Raw genomic sequence first — 26,242 nt, forward strand, 5'->3', positions numbered from 1 at the left:
GTGATGCTTCATTTATTTAGCTTTGTTGGAAATAGAGTTGTCTTACCCACTGAGATTTTCCATGCAACTGAAGCTCCATCAAACACTAAAATGTTGATTTTAACCTTTTTAATAGCGTTTGCTTGGCAGTAGAAAACTTGGTTCTCTGCCTTCTTAATTAGGAAGCACATGCGAACTTTTTCTGAAGACCGAGGCACACTTCACAATCATCATGAGTTATTGTGCTATCGTATGATACAGTGGTGTTTTCAAGGACTCTGGAGGAGTATAAAGCTGCTCGTTCCCTTTCTAAATACCCTCAGACTCATATACTTGAGCCCTGGCTTTGCTTTGTTGCATTCCATCACTTGTCCCTCTTGTCCCCCTGACAAATGCCCTGGTTCTCACCACAGCTAAAGTTTACAATAAAATGCAATACGGCTCAAGAATGCAAAGAGGCTGCTTACACATTCCAAGCCCTTTCCCTCATGTTAAGAAAAGGGAGCCCTGTTAAGGGTGAAGCACCAGGGAGAAGATTTGCTGCCCATTTAGAAATTTCCATTTTGCCTGCTCACATAGATACCTTTGTAACTTCCTAACTCACTAACCTGGTAGGTCCACCTGCCAGATCACATTCTTTAGGTCTTTCTAGCAAAAGGATGAGGATTTGTTTGCACTGATCAAGCACAAATTCTTAATAAGTGAAATGAGTCTTGAGTTCTCCACATAGCGGCAGGGCAGGGAGGGCAACTGCCCCCTACAAGTGTGAATGACACGTACAAAATTGTGTGTATTATATGGGAGAGCCAGGCTCTAAAATCAGCTCTAGAGCAGCCCTGGTGGCCCAGCGGTTTAGTGCCGCTTTCAGCCCAGGGTGTGATCCTGGAGTCCCAGGATCGAGTCCCGCGTCGGGCTCCCTGCATGGAGCCTGCTTCTCCCTCTGCCTGTGTTTCTACCTCTCTCTGTGTGTCTCTCATGGATAAATAAATAAAAAAATCTTTTAAAAAATCAGCTCTAGTGCAGAAAACAGATAAGTCAAAATGACTCTTGAGAGACACTAAGCAACTCTTAGCAAGTCCCATCTGGGTGGTTTTTCCTCCAGTATGTGAACAGAGTGGTTGAACACCAGATGGCTTTTTTTTTTTTCTTTTTATCATTTTACTCAACAGGCATTTTTGGCTTCGTAATATTTTTATGCAATTGTCAGATAAAATGGTAATAATTCTCTTCATGTATATTATGAAGCAGGGCATGGAAATGGGATGCCTGCCTCATTTCCTGTCCAAGTAACTTCCCTACCCCTGAGATAAGTAAGCTGTTATCTGCTGTTTGTCTGCTACTAAGTCTGTGAGAGTAGAATGGATAAGGCCCCAGAGACAGACGTCATTTGTAAAGTGTTTTTACCATTTGTAAAAAGCAGAAAAGTCTTGTTAAAAAAAAAAATGCACTTGTTTACAAATAGATATTGGTAGGATGTATGTAAATGCCACGCCAAGTCCCATTCCAGCTAGAACTACATGTGTTCTGAGCCCCTGGGAAAAATCTTTGCAAAAGACCATCACTCTGGGCCTCCACACTGAGAAATCTCTTTATTACATACCCCTCAAGATACAGCTTCCCCCTGCTCCCCTACTCCCACCATGGGCCTTCAAATTCAGGTGAGCTCTGTGTCTACGAAAAGAATGTGAGCTCTAGAGGACTTTTCTAGATCAGGAATGTTAAAGGGGTGGGGCATATGTGCTGCCACCGCCCATCCTTGTATCCATGGCAGACAGTACTAATTGAGCATGGCACTCCTGCTGAATCTAGGCATGGCTTTTGGATTTTTCAGGACAAAGTATCCAGTATAAATTAAGCAGAATTAGCAAGTGAGTTCATCCTGTTTGCCATCTTTGATAGCAATTTGTAACCTCCTCTGCCATCCATTCCACTGTCTATAAGAGAGGGGCTTAAGAAAGTTACAACCAACCATTCATCCTTCAGGCAGTGCTCAGCTATGATAAACATAAGCCAATTGTGCTTTTACATCATATGTCTGAATACATACATAAAGACATGTAGCCTATCAAAATTTTATGTCCATTTATCCAGTGTCACATCATTCATGCCACCAATCACAGGAATTATGCATACCAACATGCTAGCCTTTGCTGATTTATTTAATGTTAACAGACCAGCACAAGCACAAAGCCCAATCTTGAGTCAGATAGTCCAGAACCAATAAGTAGCATTTAACAGGGGTGGGGCAGGGTTGATGCAGGTCAGTTTTTTACTCTATTTTTTTTCCTGCCCTTTGAATATAGTCTCAAATTATTGCTTCCTTTGAAAGTGGCTTGTGGGGTGCCTGGGTGGCTCAGTCAGTTAAGCATCTGCCTTCAGCTCAGGTCATGATCTTGGGGTGCTGGGGTCAAACCCTGTATCGAGCTCTCTGCTCAGTGGGGAGTCTGCTTCTCCCTCCCCCTGCTTGTGCCCTTTCTCTTACTCTCTCAAATAAATAAAATCTTTTAAGAACAAACAAACAAACAAACAAACAAACAAACAAAAAGGCAGGCTTGTGGTTTTAGAACAAGATGGTGTAGAATCACATTTTCCTTTTCTTCTCCAACTACAACTAAAAACTTTGGAAGTTTAAAAACAACAATAAAAGGACTCGGAAAGCTAGAAAGATGATGGTGGGGGTGGTGCACCTGGGTGGCTCAGTTGAATAAGTGTCTGCCTTCAGCTCAGGTTATGGTCTCGGGGTCATGGGAATGAGCCCCAAGTCAGGCTGTGAGCTCGGTAGGGGTCTGCTTCTCCTTCTCCCTGTGCTCCTCGTACTTTTGCTTTCTCTCTTGCTTTCTCTCCCTCAAGTAAATAAAATATTTTTTAAAACCCCAGAAAGATGAGTGGGCTTGCTAGGGATCTCAGGGCTTGAGGAACAACAGTGTGGTGAGTTTCTTGGGTTTTCTTTTCATCTCCTATATACCCTGGTCTAAGCTCTGAAGGGGCCTGCAACCACCAACAGGCATAGAGGAGGAAGGAGGGGGGGAAGAAAAAAAAGAAAGGAAAGCTTGCTTTCTCAGCTAAAGGACAGGGAGCCCAGTAGAGACCTACATGGAGCCCCTACCTTAGTTTCACACCAGGATGCCAGCAAGTGGCCCAATTCATTCCCAGCAGCAGCAAAGCCCCATGTCTCCCTGACTCCACACAGTGGCAGCAATGTCTGCCTGCACCTCTGCAGAAGGTGGCCCAGCAACACCATGCAATCCAGGGAGGCACCTTCTGACACCACAGAAGATGCCAGGAGGGACTGAGCAGGAATCCTAGCAGCACACAAAGAACAACAAAGACCAGAACAGTATTGCAAGGGCTCAGAAAACAGCACTGCCATCTCTTCCTCAGCATCATGGCCACCCTCAGATGTCTGGTGAAGCCTAAGATGGTTAAAAAGAGGACCAAGAAGTTCATCCAGCACCCATCAGATCAGCATGTTAAAATTAAGCAGAAATCCAGAGGCACTGAGAGGAGGGTGCACAGAAAATTCAAGGACCAGATCCTGATGCCTAGTATTGGTTATGGGAGCAAGCAAACAAAGCATATGCTGTCCAGTGGCTTCTGAAGTTCCTAGTCCACAATGTCTAGGAGCCTGAAGTGCTGTTGATGTGCAACAAATCTCACTGTGCAGACAGTGCTCACAATGTCTTCGCCAAGAACCTCAAAGCCATTGTGGAAAGAGTAGCCCAGTTGGCCATCAGAGTCACCAATCCCAATGCCAGGCTGCACAGTGAAGAAAATGAATAGACAGCTTATATGCATGTTTTATGTGTCTTAATAAAATCATAAAACGAAAAAAAAAAACGAACAAAATAAAAACCAAACAAACAAACAAAAAGCTGAATTTCCACTGGAACGAAGACCCATAAAAGAACCAAGAATAATACACTAAACCTAAACAGGATTCCTAATCCGCTAAAATAGAATATGTAAATAGAACTAAAAGATCCCTAACATAATACCCAAATGTCCAGGATGCAATGGAAAACCACTCATCAGGGCAGCCTGGGTGGCTCAGCGGTTTAGTGCCGCCTTCAGCCCAGGGCCTGATTCTGGAGACCCAGGATCAAGTCCCATGTCGGGATCCCTGCATGGAGCCTGCATTTCCCTCTCTCTCTCTCTCTCTCTCTCTCTCTCTCTCCCTCATGAATAAATAAATAAAATCTAAAAAAAAAAAAGAAAATTGCTAAAACTGAAAAAAAAAAAAAAAAGAAAACCACTCATCATACCCAAAACCAGGAAGACAACAATGTAAAGAAAAGACAATCGGGATCCCTGGGTGGCGCAGCGGTTTGGCGCCTGCCTTTGGCCCGGGGCGCGATCCTGGAGACCCGGGATCGAATCCCACATCGGGCTCCCGGTGCATGGAGCCTGCTTCTCCCTCTGCCTGTGTCTTTGCCTCTCTCTCTTTCTCTCTGTATGACTATCATAAATAAAAAAAAAAAAAACAAAACAAAAAACAAAGAAAAGACAATCAATTGATACCAATATTGATACAATTCAGATGTTAGAATTTATCTCACAAGGATTTTAAAACAGTTGTGATAAAAATGCTTCAACAAGCAATTGCAAATTCTCTTGAATGGGAAAATCTTAGCAAAGAAATAGAAGTTATGAGAAAGAACCAAATGGAAATTGTAGAAATAAAAAATCATTGTGAAAGTTAAAACTTGGATGACCTCAGTAGTAGAGTGGAAATGACAGAAGATCAAATCAGGTTACTTAAGGACAGATTAATAAAATTTACTCAATCTGAACAACAGATTGGAAGAAAAAAGAAAGAAAAGGATCAGGTACCTGTGGGACAATAACAAAAGAGCCAATGTTTGGATCATTGGAATCCTAGAAGGAGAGAAAATGTGGAACTGAAAAGTATTCAAGGAATAATGGCTGAAGACTCCCCAAATTTGGTGAAAGACAGAAACCTACAGATTCAAGAAGCCAATAAACTTCAAGTAGGTTAAGACCAAATAAATCCACAAGATACATCATAATTAATCTTCTAAAAACTTTATAAAGACTAAGAAAAAAATCTGAAAAACAGGGAAAAACAACCAGGAAGAAACACCAATTCAAGTTCTATTTTAGTATTGCCTATAAAGGAAACTATGGAGGCAGAAAGAAGTCACGCAACATTTATAGAGTGCTGAAAGCAAAGAACCATCACTCTTGAATTCTATATGTGATGAAATTATCCTTAAGGAAGGAAAGAAAAATGAAGACATTCTCAGATGAAGGGAAGCTAACAGTAGCACATGCAGACCCTGGGCAGTAGGAGTGCTGGATTGAAAATATGTAGTCAGGGCTGGGGTGCCTGAATGGCTCAGTTAAGTGTCTGACTTCAGCTTAGGTTATGAGCTCAGGTCCTGAGGTTGAGCCCTGAGTCAGGTTCCCTGATCAGCGGGGAATCTGCTTCTTTCTTTCCTTCTGTCCTTTCCCCTGCTAGTTCTCTCTCTCTCTTTCTAAAACAAATAAATAAAATATTTTAAAAAGATAAAAAATTAAAAAGAAGAAAATACATAGTCAGGGGGAAGGAGAAAGTGAGATAGTGAAGTAAAGGATGACCTCCAGGTTTCTAATCTGGGTATCTAGAAGATTCTAGATTGAAGTGATTCCTCAAAATGAGATAAACTGGAACCAGTTAATAATGAATTTATAATTGGACATATTGATTCACTCTTTCAGCGTCTTATTTTGAGGTAATTGTAGATTTACATGGGTATAAGAAATAACAGAGATCCTATGTGCCCTTTATCCAGTTTCCTCAGGGGAAGCAGATGGTAAAACTATGGCACAAGGTCATAACCAGGATATTGATGTTGATATAGACAAAACACAGAACAGTTTCATCATTGATAAAGTGGATGCCACCAAAATTAAAATACTTTGCTTTATGAAATACCCTGTTAAGAGGATGAAAAGACGGACGCCTGGGTGGCTCAGTGGTTGAGCATCTGCCTTCGGCCCAGGGCGTAATCCTGGGGTCCTGGGAGTAGTCTCGCATTGGGCTCCCTGCATGGAGCCTGCTTCTCTCTCTGCCTGTGTCTCTGCCACTCTCTCTCTGTGTCTCTCATGAATAAAAAATAAAATCTGTAAAAAAAAAGAGGACTAGGGGGATCCCTGGGTGGCTCAGTGGTTTAGCGCCTGCCTTTGGCCCAGGGCACGATCCTGGAGTCCCGGGATCTAGTCCCGTGTCAGGCTCCTGGCATGGAGCCTGCTTCTCCCTCCTCCTGTGTCTCTGTCTCTCTCTCTCTGTGTCTATCATAAATAATAAATAAATAAATGTTTAAAAAAAAAGAGGACTAAAAGATTACAAACTGAAAGAAAATATTTTGCAGATCACATTTCCAACAAAGGATTTGGTCTAGAATATAATAAAGAACTCTCAAAATTCAATATTAAAAAATGAACAGTTCAGTCAGGAAACGGGCAAAAGATATTCAGATATTTCACGCAAGATGATATCCACATGACAAATAAACCTATGAAAGATGTTCAACTTCATTAATCACTAGAGAAATGCAAATTAAGAGCACATGAGATGTCTCTATGCACATATCAGAATGGCTAAAATCAGAAATATCAAATGCTGGTGAGGATGTCAAGAAACTGGATCACTCATCCATTGCTGGTAGAAATGTAAATGGGACAGTCACTCTGGAAATAGGTTTGTAGTTCCTTTTAAAATCGGCTTACCGGGCAGCCCGGGTGGCTCAGCGGTTTAGCACCGCCTTCGGCCCAGACCGTGATCCTGGAGATCCGGGATGGAGTCCCACATTGGGCTCCCTGTGAGGAGCCTGCTTCTCCCTCTGCTTGTGTCTCTTGCCTGTCTGTCTGAATCTCTCTCTCTCATAAATAAATAAAAAATATTTAAAAATAAAATAAAATAAAATGGGCTTACCATACAACCCAGCAATTGTACTCTCAGGCATTTATCCCAGAGAAATTAAACTTATTGTCATGCAGAAACTTGTAACAAATACTCATAGCTGCTTTATTCACAATAGTCAAAAAAAAAAAAAAAACAAACAAACCTAGAAACTACCCAAATGTCTTTCAACAGGCAAATGGTTAAACAAACTGGTATATTTATACTATGGAATACTACTTTAGCAGTAAAAAGGAATGAGCTTTTGATGCACACAACTTGGATGAACTTCAAGGCTATATGGAACAACAACAAAAAGCCAGTCTCAAAAGAATGGATGTATACCACATGATCCCATTTATGTAACTCATGAAATAATGTAATTACAGAGATGGAAAACAGATTAGTGGTTACTGGAAGAGGGGGGCTGTGGCTAAAAGGGGTAGAGGTGGTACCATGGAGTCTTTTGATGATGGTACAAACTATGAATCTTGAATGTGGCTGTAGTTACCCAAAACTACACATGTGATAACGTTACATAGAGCTATACGCGCGCACACACACACACACACACACACACACACACACGTATAACTGGTGAAATTTGTATACACCCTATGGATTCTACCAATGTCAGCTTCCTGGTTTGATATCATATTATAGTTACACAAGATGCTAACTTTGGGGGAAGCTGGGTGAAGGGTGCAGGAGCCCCCTCCCCAGCCCTGGTACATTTATTTTCGCAAATGTACCTGTGAATTTGCAACGTCCTGTGAATCTAATCATTTTAAAATAAAAAGTTTATTTACTTGTAATGAGAACACTTAAGATCTGCTCTCTTGCAATATAAAAAGTTTAAAAAGTTAGGCTCAAACCCAGCACGACCAGTCAGAGCAGTCATGCAGCATTGTCTTGCCATATGTTTTGAGATATGTATGACACTTTTACTGTTGCTGCTCCCTATAGATGAACAGAATACACAGAAACTTCAATGAGGCATTCTTTTCCAGTGTTGTATATTCACAGAGAGCCTAATGGCATTTGTTCTCTGTGCCTCTGTTCCCTTACTCTTATCAAGTGCTTCTGCTCTCCATTTTGACAGTGCGTGGCACTTGGCAGCTGGGTCATCTTACCCCAACCTTCCTCCCCTCTAGGATGGTGGCGATGGTGTATGTTTTAAAAAGTTGTTTCTTTTTCTGTCTCATAGAAACTTCTTTTCAGAGCCCCGGATAATAATGCTTGCATCTTTCCTTCTGCCTGCCCCACTCTGTCTCCATTTGGGGATGGGACTTAAAAGCCTTTGGGTACTTTAAATGTAACTTACTCATTTTATGTTCCAAGCTTTATTGTAGCATCCTAAGATGGAGCATTCAGCCACTTAGGAGTGTCTTGAAATTCTAAGTAGCTAAGAAATCCTAGGGCTTTCTCTCGTATCTTTTCCATGGTGAGTAACCTTGTATTCAGGGGGAAGAGAGGAAGAGAAATAGAGAAATATCAATTATACGGAGCTATTCTTTGGAAAGCCTGAGTGTCCATTTATCCTTCTCCTCGGGAACAGCACACACACACACACACACACACACACACACACACACACACAAATTTAGTCATTACTAATAATGTTAAGTAATACAAAATGCCAACACAACAGTACTTGAATAGTGACAAAGACCTGTAATGGAACTTTGGCACAACATTAAAACCATGAGACCTCCTGTTTATATCTTCCTGGAACAAATCACTTCCCCTTAGACTCACGTAAAGACTCAAAGCTGATGACAAAAGCCAGTCACTTCCTACTCGTATGGAGAGAGGAAACAGAGACTTCTAAGTTCCCTTATATTACAGAAGGGCAAAATCCATCCCTTTAACTGGGTCCCTTGTGCTCCATCTGTACAGTTCTTAGGGCTTCAGGATCAACCATGATCACTGTATTCCCCAATAAGAAGCAGCCGTGGTAAGACATACCTAATCATCTTGGGAGAGAAGATACCTTGTCGTATTTCTGATATAGCGTCTTGAATTCTTGAAGGGAGAAAATCAGATTTATGTCAATGCCAGGGGGCTGGTGCTAAAGTCGAAGTTCTAGCTCCTAAGGCTGGCTTAGAAAAGGCTTACAGACCAAAGGCAGGGAGTGGTTGGTTTGTTGTTGTTGGTTTTAAAAAACCAACAACAACAAAAAATCACAGGGGGAACCTGGGGGACTCAGTGGTTGGGCATCTGCCTTTGGCTCAGGTTGTGATCCCAGGGTCCTGGGATCGAGTCTCACATCAGGCTCCCCGCAGGGAGCCTGCTTCTCCCTCTGCCTCTCTCTGTGTCTCTCATGAATAAATAAATTTTTTAATAAAAAATAAAATAGGGCAGCCCTGGTGGCTCAGTGGTTTAGCACTGCCTTCAGCTCAGGGCATGATCCTGGAGACCTGGGATCGAGTCCCGCGTCAGGCTCCCTACATGGAGCCTGCATCTCCCTCTGCCTGTGTCTCTGCCTCTCTCCCTCTCTCTGTGTCTCTCATGAATAAATAAATAAAATCTTAAAAAAAATAAAATAAATGCAGAAGGCGTTTTTCTTTTTTCCTTCTTGAAAGGTCATCCTAAATGAAGGGAATCAACTACACACTGAATCATGTACCCTTTTCTCCTTTTTGCTTATACATTGTCTTTTTTTTTTTTAATGAACTAAAGCTTGAGGGAGAATGCTACCAGATATTTTCTGAAACTGACGCATGGTGGCTTTGCTCCCAAGGAGCAAATGGGTTAGCTCCTGGATGGTTTGCTCCTGTCATTAGCTTTGTTTGCTCTGGGTGCTTTCTCTTTTACCAATTACTGCATTTTTCATGATCTCTCCCTCAGCCGCATAGGGAGGCTCTTCTGCAACTGCCTCTACTCTGAACACAGACCAACTGTGTGTGCGCAAGGAAGAGACACAGAGTAGCCACGTGCCTGCCAGTCCATCTCGGATGACCTGCGGTCATAGTGGGGTTTGCGATCACTAAGCCTCTTCAGAATGCCCTGGTTTTCCACGGTGATTCTCACTAGTTCTCGGTTCCTTGTTTCTCTGTTTAAACTGAAAAACACAAAATCCTGAGATGGTCAAAGAGTAAAATTCCCTTCTTGAAGGAACTAGTAATGTCATAAACCTGCGCTAAGTGCAGAGAACAGACTTTCTCACTGAGCCGTGAGACCCCATACATCTGTTGAACTACACTACACTCTGGGGAGTGTGCACAACATTGGCAGGTTTATATCAGCAGTTTTCAACCCTGATGTCCACTAGAAGTTTCTACTTTATTGGTCTGGGTGCAGCTTGGGCATTGGCATTTTGTAAAAGCACCCTAGGAATTATTATGTGAAACCAGGATGGAGACTGTCTGGTTTATATGATGAGGGAAGGTCTTGCCTATGGACACATCATAAAAGGCTGGTGACAATTTTGCTTCACTTCATCTCACCTGTCAACTGTTTCAGATATATTAGGATATAGGAAAGGTATCTTGACACTCCCTCCTACACACACACACACACACACACACACACACACATTCACCAGATTCTTTCCTGCATACACTTCTTTTGTAGCCCTGGCTATTCTCCATTATTATTTACATAAACATCTCCCCTAATAGGTCTTGAATTTTTTGATGTTAGGAAAAATATATATATATCTCTTTTCATCTTTGTATTCATAGGACTTAGCACATAGTAGTTCCTCAGGAAATATTTGAGGAACTGACTCTTAAGAATGCTGTGTCAGGGGCACCTGGGTGGCTCACTTGGTTAAGCATCTGCTTTCAGCTCAGGTCATAATCCCAGGGTCCTGGGATTAAATCCTGCAATGGGCTCTCTGCTCAGTGGGGAGCCTGCTTCTCCCTCTTCCTCTGCTCCTCCTCCACCCCACTTGTGCTCTGTCTCTCTCTCAAATAAATAAATAAAATCTTTAAAAGAAAAAAAGAATGCTGTGTCAGTCCCAGCTACGGTCACCATTCTACAAAAGCATGCAGTGTTTTCTTGTGACCAACTCTGAATAGGACTTCAAAAAAGTCTCTTAGGGCAGCCCCGGTGGCCTGGTGGTTTAGCGCCGCCTTCAGTCCAGGGTGTGATCCTGGAGACCCAGGATCGAATCCCACATCGGGTTCCCTGCATGGAGCCTGCTTCTCCCTCTGCCTGTGTCTCTGCCTCTCTCTCTGTGTCTCTCATGAATAAATAAATAAAATCTTTTAAAAAAAAGTCTCTTAGATGCAATAAAAGTTAGCCCTTTATCACCAGAGAAAGATCTCCGTTTTGGATAGTTTTCATTCTCCTTAACCCAGTCTCTTTGGCTACCCATCGAGATACCATCTCTCAAGTACACCTCCTGCTCAGGAGATCCTTGCACTAAAACCCAACAAGGGAAAGGTCAATTTTGACTTTCCAAAAATGAAAAGATGAGAAATAATGCTACCTCTTGGAAAAATATTCGTTCCAGCAATCCACCTTGGCAGGGCCACGATGGGCATTGGCGATTTTCTGACACAGTTGCTTGTTTTCGTATTCGATTTTGTCGATCCGCTTTTGTTCACCCTGGTAAGAAACCACACTCCACCATGGTGACATTGTCCAACACCCAAATGCTCAGCATCACCCTTCTCCAGGATGGTGGGAAAGGGGGAAATCGTGGGCCACAGTGGAGACTGGGAGCAGAGTGTAGGAACGGGTGTGGTGTGCAAGGGGTAGAGCATCTTAATAAGTCTCTGGAATGGTGGGTGTTTATAAGGCTCTGGGAACCTGACTTCCTCAGGACATAGACAGAAATCAATAAAGTACATCTGCAGATGGCAACAACACGTACCTGTAGTTTGCTCAGTTTTAAAATGTGATGTGTGTGCGCCGCTGGCGGTTTGGTATCAACAGCTGGTTTCACTAGAGAAGGATAAGAGAGATCTATGTTACCATACAGAAGTCCTCTTAGCCGCCTCAAAAAGCCTGCTCACGTCCTAGACAACCGCCCTGACTCATTAATGTGATGATTTTGAATTGACCTTTCCCCAGTTCAGGAATTTTAGGTTAGCTACATTTCCCAAACTGGCATCTTTGAAGAGTTTTTAGCACAAATAACAGAAGGTGAGGGCCAGAATGGGTAAAACAGACACATGAAAGAGTCTTTCCCATCCTTTCCCAATGCAACTAGCCTGTTGGGAGCTGGAGTTCCACTCCCTCTCTAACTGACTTTGGTTTTAAAGAGTTTGAGTGGGCATTTCCATCCACTGAACTCCTGGTGGAAGGTAAATTTTGTCACTGACGCCGATGGTCTTCTTGACCTGACCCAACCCAACCCAGCAGATAAGACCAACCATCACAAAGTCATACTATGCTGGTTTACTGTCAATATCTGTAAGGTGGACCCTTCCAGAACCCCTAATCGTGGTGTCTCGCCCCAACTGCCCACATACCTATTTGTATTCTATTCTTGTGAAATATGTAGTGGCCAAAGTCCAGTTTCTTCCTGAAGGTTGTGCTCTGTCTGTGATTAGAGACAATTACAGGGTAGGCTAGATAATCCAGGGAATTGTTCATCTTCTCTTCCTAGTCTCATTTAAGAAATGAGGCACCCAGGCTCCTCTGTGAGGTACTTAGCGGTCCCCATGACAGGTTGTCATAGTTACCCTGTTATGACATCAGGGACAGGTCCTGGGGAAGGAAGAGGAGAAGCAGAGCATGCCTGACGATCCCCGGGCTTCTGTTTGAAAGCTAACACAGGTCCAAGTCAAGATGAAGGGCAAGACTCAGAATCTCTCCCACCTGCCTGGCACGTGGATGCCACCAACACCAGTGGGAAAAGGTGTGATGTGCTGGGAGGGGTGAGAAGACACCAGGTGGGGGTTAGGGGGTGGGGATGGAGAAGTCTAGCCTTCGTTACATACCTTCAACTACAAGCTAAGTAGTCTCCACTACAATGGATCTTGTGGAGGTGTGAGATCACGAGCTTTTGGGGGGAGGTGAAAGATGACCTTTAATGATAATCTCATCCAATTTCTTCATTTTGCAGATGAGGAAACTGAGGTCCAAAGTAACAGCCTGCTCTGCTGCTCAAGAAGCAAGTTAGTAGCAGGGCTGGGCTCAGGGTGGGGAGAGGGGTTGGTTCCTGAATTCCTAGGACATTTGCTTTTTTCGAGGGGTGGGGTAAACAGCCATGGGCAGTAGGGGAGGACAGAGACTGTCTTCTGCCTTTAGTGGGATTTCAGCAAGTGAGGAGTTGCCAACACTGATGTGGCTCATGGTGGGCTGGCAGTTAGTTGCTCCTGGAAGGGCTGCAAAGGAACCTGATTCCGCTCCACCCTAGTACAGGCGTAGTAGCACCTAGTGGGTGCTCATCACATTGGCTGATGTAGAGGGAGGGCACCAACTGAGTCCTCACTGTACAGTGCTGGGCGCTCTCCTTGAGTGTCACATTAAATCTTTCAAACAACCCTAGGAGTTAGGTACTAGTGTTCTCATTTCTTCCCCCCCAGCCGCCTCAGAGAGGTTAAGTAATCCTCCAGGGTCAATGCCACGCTGGCTGCACAGAGCCCAAGCTTTGAAGCACGATGCTGGCTCTCAATAAATACTGGAAGAAATGTACCTCAGAGTTGGGCTTCTCAAACTTTAACCTTTGTAAGGATCGCGGGGCGGGGGAGGCGGGGGCTGTAAAATGCACATTCTCGTTGGGCAGGGCTGGGGCGGAGGTTTCGCATTTCTGACAAGCACCCCGGTGATGTCAGTGCCGCTGGTCCGCAGCAGGCAAGAGTCAGGGCTCCCAGGCGGAATCCGGGTGTCCCGGTAATCCTGGAAGAGCCAGGCGACACCTGTGTGCGCCCCGGTCGGTGGGAACGTCGATCGCGCCCTGCGTTTAGTCCAATGTTACTGCACTTCCCCGTTTGTAACGATGCAGAAAAGGCCCCAGCTTGGGGGCTTCCGAGGATCCCCCGAAACTCGCGGGGCGGGGCAGGCCCAGGGCCCCCGAGCGCCCGCGCGGCCCGCGGCGGCCGCGCGCCTTCCCGCCGGGAGCGGAGCGCGCGGGCGGCCCGCGCTCCGCCTTTTCCCGCGCCCGGCGGGCCCGCCTCCGGGGCGGGACGGGGCGGTCCCCGCTCGGAGCCCCCGCCCAGCTGACCCGGCGGCTCTCCCCTCGCAGGCTGCTGCCCCGGCGTGCAGGGCCCGGCCGCCGCCATGTCGGGCCCGTTCGAGCTCTCGGTGCAGGACCTCAACGACCTGCTGTCGGACGGCAGCGGCTGCTACAGCCTGCCGAGCCAGCCTTGCAACGAGGTCACCCCCAGGATCTACGTGGGCAACGCGTGAGTCGCCGCTGGGGCGCCCCGCCCACCCGAAAGCCGGGGTCGGGGCGTCGCGGGCGCTGGGGGGGGGGGTGCGGGGCGTGGCCGCCCTCCGGGAGCCCCGCGGGGGCCGGGCAGGGGCTGGAGTCGCCGCCCGCCCCCGCGCAGTGGGGCGGAGGGGCTAGACCCCGCCCCGGCCCCGCGCGTCCTCCCCCTCGCCGGGGGCCCGGATCCCCGGGCGTCCGGCCCGAAGCCGCCAGCCGCTAGGGGCTTGGCCTTGGGCGGGGTCGGGCTACCGGGATCACTTAACAGGTGGCCCTCTGTCACCCGGCCGGTCTCCAGCCCGCACGTCATGTGACATCTGCCTGGTTCTGCAGTGAGGTCACCGCGGAATGTCTGCCTTCGCTGCCATGGCAACTGGCTGACGTCACAGATCGGGCGTGGAACTTTCCCGGCTGGGCAGGCGAGATCAAGGAATCGAAATACTCCCAATGAGGGATCCGGAGAGCTGGGCTGGTGTTTCCTTGCTCCCTCCCCTGCCTTCCAGATAGGGTTTGATTTACCAACGCCCTAAGTTCCATGGGCCAGGGTCTGCGTTAGAAACCCAGAACTAACTCCCTTCTCCCCTTTTACCCAGGAGGAAATGGTGGCCCAGGGTGGTTGAGGGACTGTGAGGACAGAGACAATGCCTTGTTCATTCTGTATCCCCTGTCCTGTACTAGGACCTGCTGCTTACCCTGCTAAGGGCTGCCACAAAAATGAGGGTTATCGTGGGGCAAGAAGGTGTCCTAAGGCAGGTCCTGCCTTCGTGGGGGCTGTCTCATCCATTCCATCCATTCATTCACCATATTGAGCACCTACTGTGTGTCCGGCATTTACAGTGCACATTCATAGTGATAGTAGTGGTAACGGTAAATTTGTTGAACGCTGAATTAGAAATAGAGAAGGGAGCTGAATGAAAATTCACCTTCAGAGTTATTTGCTTTTTTAATCAACCACTGTTTAACAACCATGTGCAGTGTCATGAGCAGGAACAGCTGAAACAGTCCCAGGGCCTTAGCCGAAGTGCTCCGTAATTGCAAAGTTCAGAGGATAGTGCTCTGTCCAGCGACCTCAGCAGCAAGTGGCCTTGGTGCCTTGGAGAACCTGCTGTCTGGGGCAGTTTGGCACATTCAGCTGCCCCTACTTCCCAAGTGGAAACCGAGGCGGTGGATGTCTGGTGGTAGCCAGGGTGGAAAGTGCCAGTGGCCACTGTAGAGAAACACATCCCCAGCCCAATTAGTGAATCTGGCTTTGACTTGGCCAGGGGTGTGGGGGGTACTCCTGCACATAGGGAGCCCCTGAACCAAATCAGGGCTCATAGGGCCTGGGAGAGGAGTCTGTATGAGCCTCATTTTCTAGATCTCAGGATCTGCAGGCAGAGTGAGGGGAAGACAGAGCAGGGCTGGTATCAGGTCTTCTCCTTGCTCTGCCCCTAAGCATCCCATGTGAGCCTCAGCACTGTCCTTCCACTGTCCTGGAAGCTTAAGCCCAGGCCTGGCTTCCTTGCAGGCTGCTGTGACAGGCAAACAAGATCATGTCGGAGAAGGCATTTTGTAAAGTATAAACTGTTGTCTGAATTGGGATGTTGTTGGGAGATGAAATAAAGGAGCCCTTTGACTATTCAGATCAAATGTTTTATAACCCCCAGAGTTCTGTTGGCGCCACTTGGTCCCCAAGTGCTTACTCACCCAGGGGAGCTTCAGAAATGTGGCTAGTGGTCTGTGGTGGAAAGGGCCCCTCTGGGGGACTGGAGGGGCCGCCACACTTTATAGTCCAAGGAAGGAGGCTGCCTAAGATGTGTTGATTTCATTCTTTCTCACTGATTCACCCCATAGTCATTCAGCACCTGTAGCCGGGTGCAATAGCAAGTGCTGGGCAGACAGACCTGGTTACTCCCTCAAAAGTTCACAGCCTACCCATCAGAACAAATAATCACAATCAGGCATTAGAAGAGCACTGACTATGGTGTCAAGCTCCGTCTATAGGCTAGATCATTTAATCCTTCTGCCCATGGGGTAGGTATTGTTGTCAACCTCATTTGACAGATAGGGAAACTGAGTCACCAAAAGGTTAAGTGGCTTGCTTAAGGTTATCTGACTGGCAAGTCTCAGGGTTCGACTCAGACCCAGGCAGTCTGACTTTAGAGCCCGTTTTGAGCCAGTAGGCTGTACCACCACCACAGTATAGGGAACATGATGCCAGATGGAATGGAGGGGGCGGTCAGGGCATACTGATGGAAAATGAGAGGGTGTGTGACCATGGAGAAGCTCAAGAAGGGCATTCCAGAGAGAGGGAACAGCATGGGGCTGAAACCACCCTGGCTATTTGGGGAAGCTGCTGGTAATTAGATATGGCTGGAGTAAGGGAGGTGGGTCACGAGATGAGGGGAAGCTGGCAGGGCCAAGCGTGGAGGCTTCCTCGCTTTGCCAGGAGACTTAGAATCTTCTCCATCTTCCTCCCTCTGGGGCTGCCAGGTGGTGAGGTAATCATCCCCCTGCTCCTGTCTCCTGTCCAGGTCTGTGGCTCAAGACATCCCCAAGCTGCAGAAACTAGGCATCACCCATGTTCTGAATGCTGCTGAGGGCAGGTCCTTCATGCACGTCAACACCAATGCCAACTTCTACAAGGACTCCGGCATTACCTACCTGGGCATCAAGGCCAATGACACGCAGGAGTTCAACCTCAGCGCCTACTTTGAAAGGGCTGCAGACTTCATCGACCAGGCCCTGGCTCAAAAGAATGGTAAGGCACATGTGGCCCAGGAAACAGTGCAAGGCAGCTCTGACTGGATTTTTTTCTAGAAAACAGGCCCACAACTGCCTTCCTCTTGGAAAACCTATCAAGTGGCCACATGTTACACAAGATGTATAAATGTTTCTCACCATGGCAGCCCCGGGGTCCTTGGGTTTGAGTGGACTTTGCCTGAGAGTTCCTTTCTAGCCACTCCCCGCCATGCCCTCAGTTCAAATAGCTTCAGTAATAATGATTTTATCTTCCATGATAAGTCCTGAGGTGAGGGAGCTCTGGGGCTGGTTGATTCAGCAGCTTGGTGGCGACATCAGGAAGAGGTGCTTCCCTTCTCTCTTGCAGGCCACCCTCAGGGTTCTCCCCTCATGGTCCCAAGATGGCGGTGGTAGACCTAGTCACCACATCCTAGCAGAACAAAGCATAGCAAAAGACCAGGTAGCCATCTCTTCCTTGTGTTTCTTCCCTTTTTTTAATGAGCAAGTAAAAGGGTGCCTGGGTGGCTCAGTTGGTTGAGGGTCTGCCATCAGCTCAGGTCATGATCTCAGGTTCCTGGATTGAGCCCTATATGGAGCTCTCTGCTCAGTGGGGAGTCTGTATCTCCCTCTTCTCTGTTCCTCTGCCTGGCTCGTGCTCGGTTTCTCTCTCTCTCAAATAAATAAATAAAAATAAAGAGCAAGTAGAAGGGTGCTCAGAAACCCTTCAGTGGGGTTCCCCTCACATCTCACTGGCTGAATTGGCTTACATGAACGCCTGGCCAGGGAAACAGGGCAGCCATGACTGGCTTAGGCTGGTGCTTAGCAAGCTGTGGCCCACAGGCCACATCTTCCAGCCACTTTCTAAATGCTTCCTGCAGCACCCAAATCTAAGACTGAGCAGAACTGCTGAGTTGCTGGCAGGCAGGGAGGCAGGGTTTCTTCCTGGGGGAAACCCTAGAAGGCAGAGGGCAAATGTCAGTTGAGCAGGCTGGGCCACTTGCCCTTTTCCCTTTTAGCTTGTTTCTCTCAGCGCCTGCCTTTACCTTCAAGCTTCCTCCCCCCCGGCCTCTTCCTCCCTCACCACGGCCTTCTCAGGGGAAGTGAGCCCCATGAAGGTATGATCAGCCTTGATCCCCTGATTCTAGCCTGTCTCTGCTTCTTGTGCCCAACAGCCTCCCCCTGGAATGATTTCCAGTGAACAATGTGTACTAGATGCTGGTTATTGCATATCTGGGGCTCAGGAGGGAAGTTTTATTGCCCGGGGAATCTGCAGACTTTATTGTCAGGCCCTTTGTGGTCCTTCATGATCTTGTGTGTGTCACCCCCTCCATTCCGGCTGTATTGGGTTCCTGTGTTGATGGGAACGAGGGGCCCAGTTAAGAGGATGGATTTTGCTCTTCTTGTATGTGGGTTGGTCATCCGCTTAAGGAACTTAGAGCTTCCTGACTTTGTTTCCTCTCTCCATACAACTGGGAACATACCTTGGCTTTTTGTGACCTCTCGCCTCAGCAAGAGGCAGCTTGGGCTGAGTTGTCAGTCTGGAAAGTTCTCTCTGCCTCTCCCTGTCTTGCCCCCTGGCAAATTCCACCTTGTGCTTTAACCCTGGGCATAGTGTTCTCTCTTCCATGAAGCCTGCCCTCAGTTGGGTCCACTGTGTCCCCTTCTGTCTCCTCAGCACCTGATGCAGCATTGGGCACATAGGAGACATGCTGCAAATAATTACTGAGTGAGTGACAAAAATGAATTCCATGGGCTCTAATGCCAAGTGTACATGCTTCTAGGATCGACTGGCCAAGCGAGTCAACAGAAACACACTGGCCTCCTGCAGTGTGCGGGGCTCAGGAGAGCCAGATGCCCATCACTTTGGAGAACGGGAAACAGCCAGGAGTGCTCAGAGGAGAAAGCAGTCACTTCCAGCCAGGAAGGTCAAGGGACACTTTTATGGGGGACATGGCATCTGAGTGGGCCCTGGAAGGATGGGAGTCAAACCTTCCTCTTCCCCATTGGCTCTGTGAGCCCTGGACTGCTAAATATGTTCCAGGTGGTGAGGCAGGGAAAGCCCCACTTTGCATACTTTCAGTATACTGGCTAGAGAGGGAATGGGCAGGAAAGTGGAGGGCTCCCCCTTCCTGCTTGGAAGGCACGGGGAAAGAGAGTCATGTTTTGGGGCCAGGGTGATGGGAACACAAGAGACTTTGGGCTAGCAGATTTCCTCTAGGATAATGGCAGTATTTAGCCATTGGTGGATAATCATCCACTTGGCTAGTCAGCAAATATTTATTGAGCACCAAGTGCATACTAGAGGTTGTAGGGTATCCTAAAATCAATACCACACTGTCCTTACCCTTAAGGCACACACAGTCTAGCAGAGGAGGGTAGATCTGTGCATGGCCAACAGTGCCACAGAGCCAGACCTGCTGTAGTAGAAGATATTGGGCACCACCAGAGGACTTCTGATGTTGGCTAGGAGTTATTTATTGAGCACTTACATATGCCAAGCATTAGCCTAAGGGCTTTATGTGACGTTTCCTTCAGTCCCCTAACAACACTGTGCAATGGATACTATTAACACAGATGATGAATCGAGGCATAGGTGGGTTAGGTGGGTCTTAGGGTTCATAACCAGTAAATTGGCCAGGAAGGAAAAGAGAACCAATAGAATAAACAGATATTTTAAGGAATTGTCTTATACAATTGTAGGATCTGGCAAATCTGAAATCTGTGGGGTAGAGTGGTAGGCTGGAAACTCGGGCAGGGCTTCTTGATTACAGCCTTGAGGCAGAATTTCTCTTTCTCCAGTGAACCTCACATTTTGCTCTTAAGACTGATTGGATGAGGCCTAAACACATTATCAAGGGTGATCTCCTTTACTAAAAGTCAACTGATAGTCAGTGTTAATTACATTCACAAAATACCTTGTAGACTAGTGTTTGACCAAGGAGCTGAGCATCATAGACAAGCCAGGTTGACAAATGGAACCATCAGAACCAGTAAGTTAAAATTTAAACCCACATTCATAGGACTTCAAAGATTTTTTTTTTTTTTAAGATTTATTTTCTGGGGCACCTGCATGGCTTAGTCAGTTGAGCATTCCACTCTTGGTTTTGGCTCAGGTCATAATCTTAGGTTTGGGAAATCGAACCCTGCCTCAGTCTCTGCACTCAGCAAGGAGTCTGCTTTCCCTCTCCCTCTGCCTCTGCTACCACTCCCCACCCCACCTCCTAACCACCACCCTTCTCTGGCTTCTGCATGGTCTCTCTCTCTTTCTCAAAAAAAAAAAAAAAATTTATTTGAGAGAGTGTGTGCACATGTGCACATGAGTGAGGGAGGGGGAGGGGGAAAGGGGAGGCTTGGTACAGGGCTCCATCTCAGGACTCTCAGACCATGACATGAACCAAAATCAAGAGTCAGAGGCTTAACCGACTGAGCCACCCAGATGCCCCACAGATTTTGGTTCTAAATCCCTATGCTGAAAAAGGAAATATTTGAACTGGGGTTTTAAGGGATGACAGGAATTTGCCAGGTGGCCGAGAGAGACTTTGTTTCCTATAGAGGAAATGACTTGTGGAAAGGCACAGGGGTAGGGAAAAGCATGGGAACGTATGGAGGCCTTGGGTACTTGGCCTTGTAAGCCACACCTTGGAGACAAGAAGCCCTGCAAATGGTGATAGGTTTTATTTGAATATAGAAAGCCCCTTCCTGCTGCTAGGTAGAGGGTGAATTGGTGGTGATGAGGGTAGATCAAGAGCTCAGTTTGGAGATGTGAAGAGGGCGGAGGTGAGGGTGATGAGGACCTGAACTAACACTCTGTGGCCTGAGTGGGTGGTGGCAGAGAGAAGCCGAGGCTTGGGGCTCTTGGGGACCCCTGGTGGAAATGAAATGTGCTGGGACTTGTTGATGCTCTCTTTCACCAAATGCTGGGGATGCAGCAGGGAGCAAAACAGACAATTCTGCCTTGTGGAGCTTTTCCATCTCAGGGGAAGCTGACAGCAAACAAGTGAAGATTTCTGGCCTGGGGCAGGGGGGCGAAAGCAGGGAGTCAGGGATGAGAGAGGAGAAGGGCTGGGAGTGGGTTTGAGGCTTTAGAGAGGCTGAGTGGGAGAGCAAACACCTGGGGAGAGAGGTTTGCAAGCTGAGAAGCCAGCTGGCTGGTGGAGGGATGGAGGGAGAGAGGAGACAGTGTAGGGGCGGGGGCGGGGGGTGCAGATTTTGTAGAGCCTCGTGGGCCATTTGGGGAGCCGTGAGCAGGTGTTTGTATTTACATGTTTTGATATTTTTATCCTCCTGTTTGTATTTGACATGCACGTTCCTTTTACTTTTTAAACCACTTTGTTGATTTATAATTGACATTCAGCACATTTAAACATCACACATTTAAAGCCTGCAGTTTGACATTTTGACTTCTGTGTATACCTGTGAAACCAGGACCACAAACGAGAGTGTGAGCACACCCGTCTCGCCCCAGGCGCCTCTGTGGCCTCTCCCTTCCGCTCCTTCTGCCTCCCATTTCTAAGCAACTGCCGCTCTGTTTTCTGTCACCAGACGCGAGTGTACATTTTGTGGACTTTTGTGTAAATGGAATTACACAGTGGGTGTGCTTTCTTGGCCTGGCCTCTGCCGGTGTCATTGCTGTGAGTTCCATCTTGGTCACTACATGTGTCCATAGCTCATTCCTGTTTAATGCTGACGAACCTTCCAGTGTATGGATGTGTCCCAGTTTGTGTGTTCACCTACTGGTGAACATTTGGATTATTTCTGTTTCCTTTTTTTTTCTTTTTTTTTTTACTTTATTTAATTATTTGATAGAGGCAGTGGGGAGCATGAGCCAGGGGAGGAGCAGAGGGAGAAGCAGACTCCCCACTGAGCAGGGAGCCTGACACCAGGCTTGATCCCAGGACCCCAGATCATGACCTGAGCTGAAGACAGATGCTTAATGGACCGAGCCACTGTATGTTTTGCTTTTGATTGAAATATAAAATTCACATGGAGAAATGCTGGTATCACAAGTGTGCAGATCAGTGTGTTGCACACACTCATATCTGCCCTCAGATCAAGAAATAGATCTTCTCCCCCAGGACTCTAGAAACCCCTAGTGTGTTCTCTCCCTATTTCACTGTTACTACCACCGAGACTTCTGTTAGTGCAGAGCAGTTCTGCTTGCCCTCCTATTCCATGGACTCACAAATGTCCTATGTGTGTGTCTCCTCCGTGTTCTAAGTGTAAGTCGTACACTGTTTATCGGTCCTGCCATTGAAGGGCCTCTGGGAGCTGCCAGCTGGGGCCACTAGGAACAGTGCTGCCCTATGAATATTCTGGTGCGTGTCTTTGGTGGACATACGTGCACCTCCCTGCTGGGCCCTGGGGGTTGCATGTGTCAACCTGAGTACGTACTGCCCTGTGGTTCGCCAGAGCCATGTGCTCACGTACACTGCCCCCTGCACAGCCACAGATAGAAGAAGTCCTGCTGCTCCACATCCTCGCTGATGCTTTGTGTTTTCCGTCTTCTCCATCTGGGCGGGTACACAATGGCCTCTTGTACTTTTCATTTGCGCTTCCCCCGGAAGAGTTCTGACTCGAGTCGGGCTGTGTTGGGATGGCCCCAGCTCACGCTCCCTCGTCCCTGTCTCTTTCAGGCCGGGTCCTTGTCCACTGCCGGGAAGGTTACAGCCGCTCCCCAACCCTAGTTATCGCGTACCTCATGATGCGTCAGAAGATGGATGTCAAGTCTGCCCTGAGCATCGTGAGGCAGAACCGTGAGATCGGCCCCAACGATGGTTTCCTGGCCCAGCTATGCCAGCTCAATGACAAACTAGTCAAGGAAGGGAAATTGAAACTCTAGGGCACTCCCGCTGCCTCTTCTCTAGCGGCAGACAGGGGAGGCCCTGGTCGAGGTGTCCCAAGCCGCCATGTTTAGGAAACACAGTGTACCCTGCTCCCAGCATCACCAGGCACTTGCCCACAAGTCTGTCCCAACACAGCCCTGGGCCACTTCCCCCCTGGGGAGCATATAAAGAAGCTTGCTAAGGAAGGCATTTTGCTCTCCGGTGTGTCCCGGGCTTACAGTTTCTGATGTCTTCTCCCTGAGGTGGGGGCACGGAGGGGGAAGACTGTGACATACATGCTCCTCCTGGATGACCCAAGGCAGGAGGTCTGTGGAAGGATAAGGCTCGAGATGCCCAGTGGGGCCCCTCCTGATGTCCGTGGCCCCCCTGCCTCCCTCTCTGGCTCCCTACGCCCCACCCTGGGGTCCCCTCCTGAGTGGGGACCTCAGCACCTCGAGCCCTGTAAGGGAACTATGCAAATGCAGGCCCCTCTCTCCCCTCCATGCCTGTCTCCCCCGGCTCCTCCCTGCTGCCCACACTTTGCTCATAGGCAGAGGCGCATTGTGAGGTCTGAAGCTGGTCCCCCGGCCAGCAGTTGTTAGTGGGTGGAAATTCCCATGAAGAGACTGCATCTTAAGTATTTCAGTAGGATTAAAGAGACCCAAACAAAGAGGCCGTCAGGTGGGCAGACATTCCCCTGGAGGACTCCTGTAAGTCCATAGGTTTGTTAAAATGTGAACCTATGGAAGGCTTGCGTTCAGAATTCGCTGCTTTGGAATATTTCCCCTGGACTGCTCTCAGAAGAGCGATGCCTCAGGCGTGGTTTTATTTTATTTTATTTTTTTAGAAAACAGGGTGTTGAAGTTCCAGCCTATTTAAAAACCCCACCATTTGAAGAATTGCAAAGGTTTTGTCCTGAATTATAGCGTTGGTGAGCTCAAGCCACTCGTGCTAACTGCTTTTTGTCTCCGTTGCTATTTCAAGGACAGAAGGAGGGAGTTAGCCAATTCCAATGTGGGTGTGTGGGTGTGTAGGGGGGTGTGTGTCTCAGAAGCACAGCCAGAGGATGGAGGAGCAGGCTCTCACCCCACCCACTTAGAGGTAGTGCTTTTGGCTCTGCCGTGCCAGGAAAGATCTGGGAGCCCTGGGAGCAAAAATGACTCAGCCAGGCAGAAATGAAACACGGTGGAGCATCCGAATGGAGACTTGGCTGGTGGCAGAGCAAAGAAACCGGAACAACCCTTTTTAGGACTTTTAAAAGGATGATGTCAGAATGCACTAGCACTCACGCTCACACGTGCACGCATATTTGTCAGAAAGTAGTTTTGATTCAAACCCAGTCATATTAGGACTTTAGATGATTGTCACCATGGAAAGTGATGCATTCCTATCATCTTCAGGTTCCCTGACGGAGAGGTAGTCCTCAGCCATACCCCCAGCTCTTAGCACGCAGAGGTCTAAAAAAGTTTCCAGAATAAAACACTTCTTTTGAGCACCAGATATTTGCAGGGTGGTGTTCTGGTGGGTGTATCAAGCTCCCATAAACCCGAATTTGTGGTAGGATCACTTGCAAGGATTTGCAAAAGGGATCTTACCAGAAGCGAAAAGCCAAGGACTTCTGTTAAGTATATAAAATTCACTTTTAAATTTAAATTCAGGCAGTATTAACCTGTTGAGGTGGGGATTGTGCCTTTTTCAGAGTTGACCAGGGGCTTCCGGCTAGACAGGGAGAAGCAGGGTGCCGCAGGGCCTCCCTCCGAGGTGTAATAGCCTCTCTTGCCGCAGGGCCAGCAGTGCACAGCCTGGACATTCTCCTGCCTCTGTGACCACAGCCACCCCGAACAAACTAGGATCTGTCGTCTCTTCCAGATACCGGACTGCCCACATACACCCCCCTCAATGAAATGGCCATCCTCTGACCTGTGTACCTCACTTCACAGTTCCCAGAGAATTGTCCCACTCACACTCACTTGATCCTTTCAGTAACCCTATCAAGTTGGTAGAGCTTATTCATGTATTGTTACCTTTTAAGAAAAAGAAACTAGGGTTCCAACTGGTTGAAGGCATGGTGCCTGGGCTGTCCCAGCTCCAAGTTTGCTGCTCCTTGAAGTTGAATTCCTTGTCCCATACTACTCTCCTCAAGAAAGGAGGCCCCTGGGAGTGTCCAGGTGCACTGCACATGCCCTTGACCCAGCCCGTGTGCACAAAAGCCAGATAGCTTTGTGGATGGAGTACAACCAGCCAGGCTGTGGTGAGTAGGAAGGTGACACAAACAAAAGGAAGTCAAAGTGTGGGTCTCCGATTCAGTTAGAACATGTGGCTCTTCCTCCAGGAAACATCCCTAAGTTGGAGCTTTCTGTTCTACTCCTGGAAGAGCCCTAGGGCTAGGGCTAGGGCTAGGGCTCCCCCTCCCACACTTAGGCAGTGGTCACCCCCCAGGATAGCTGCCACAGCTACTTAGACTAGTTAACCAGGACCTCTTGAAGTCCTTTTTGTGGGGGCAAGAGGGAGGAAAGGCACTTGGGAGAATTACTGCCTTTACTTTGGGACTACTTTTATGCTGATAACTTGGGATTTCTTGGTAGTCTTTGGTCCCAGAAACCCTGTATTTACTTCATGAGATTTAGCTCCTAATTTTTGAGTAAAATAAAATTCTATTGTAAGAGCCAGCACATGCCCAGCTGCGAGTGGAAGCTGTCTCTGGACAGCTTTCTACCCCCTGGGAGGTGATGGAATAGGAACTCAGGGTGCCCTTACCCTCTCCCCTGACCTGATCCCTTTCTTTGACTAGCAGACCCCCACTTAGGTGAAATTAGAGCACCAAATGGTTTTCTTCTCAAATCTAAAGCAGTACACTTTCCACAGGCTGGTCTGTTTCCCTGCCACTCTGAGTGATCTGGAGAGCAGAGATCACCATGTGTCAAACAAGGGGACTCCTCTAGAAGACCTCTAAGGTCCCTTTGGCTCTGTAGGGTTCTCTGGAGAATCCCCACCTGGAGTTTACCACCACCTGGAAATCATAGGGTATGTAATATGATGACCAGCAGGTGGCACTGTGTTCCACCCGTGGTGATGGTTTGAAAGGGAATGTTGGTGCCTTTTGTGTCACAAGTTAATGTTAAGATGCTAATGTTTTAATCAAAATAAGCACTGATCTTAAAATAGGAAGATAGGAGCTTTCCTCTCGGGAGATTTTGTCATAAGACCGGTGTCAGGACCCGCTGAAGAGCCAACAGTACTGGTCTCACCAAGTCAAGATTTTATCCTGCTTGGAAATAGAGCCCCTCTCCATTTGAGAGAGCAGAGTGGTTGAAAGCTTAACTTATCTCCTGTCAGCTTTCAGGGCAATTTGATTGTGAAAGCATTGAGTTTTCTGGATAGAAAAGCGGAAGGTATTAAATTGGTTTTAAAGGAAAGTAAGTTTAATGTCTGTTATATCACAAATCAGTGTTAAAACACTAACTGTAACCAAAATAAATGTCTTACATTACA

At 47.5% G+C, this 26,242-nt stretch overlaps 2 protein-coding genes across 3 annotated transcripts; one reads left to right on the forward strand and one right to left on the reverse strand.

Annotated features, from left to right (window-relative positions):
- Positions 1-8,146: 8,146 nt before the first annotated feature.
- CFAP97D1 (CFAP97 domain containing 1) lies at positions 8,147-12,430 on the reverse strand. Of its 2 annotated transcripts, none has more exons than XM_041723917.1 (5): positions 12,307-12,430; positions 11,706-11,776; positions 11,319-11,437; positions 8,849-8,905; positions 8,147-8,333 (listed from the first exon to the last, which is right to left on the reverse strand). In XM_041723917.1, exons 1-5 carry the CDS (start codon positions 12,428-12,430, stop codon positions 8,237-8,239), a joined length of 468 nt encoding a protein of 155 aa, XP_041579851.1. In that variant the 3' UTR covers positions 8,147-8,236. The 2 variants fall into 2 exon arrangements, with proteins under 2 accessions (XP_041579851.1, XP_041579850.1); XM_041723916.1 differs by lacking the exon at positions 8,147-8,333 and adding an exon at positions 9,821-9,944.
- A 1,562-nt stretch (positions 12,431-13,992) lies between these two features.
- Positions 13,993-26,242, forward strand: DUSP3 (dual specificity phosphatase 3). Its single transcript, XM_041725878.1, has 3 exons — positions 13,993-14,184; positions 16,721-16,947; positions 22,562-26,242. Exons 1-3 carry the CDS (start codon positions 14,060-14,062, stop codon positions 22,765-22,767), a joined length of 558 nt encoding a protein of 185 aa, XP_041581812.1. The 5' UTR covers positions 13,993-14,059; the 3' UTR covers positions 22,768-26,242.

The sequence above is a fragment of the Vulpes lagopus genome, chromosome 12, assembly GCF_018345385.1.
Source record: "Vulpes lagopus strain Blue_001 chromosome 12, ASM1834538v1, whole genome shotgun sequence".
Taxonomy (NCBI): domain Eukaryota; kingdom Metazoa; phylum Chordata; class Mammalia; order Carnivora; family Canidae; genus Vulpes; species Vulpes lagopus.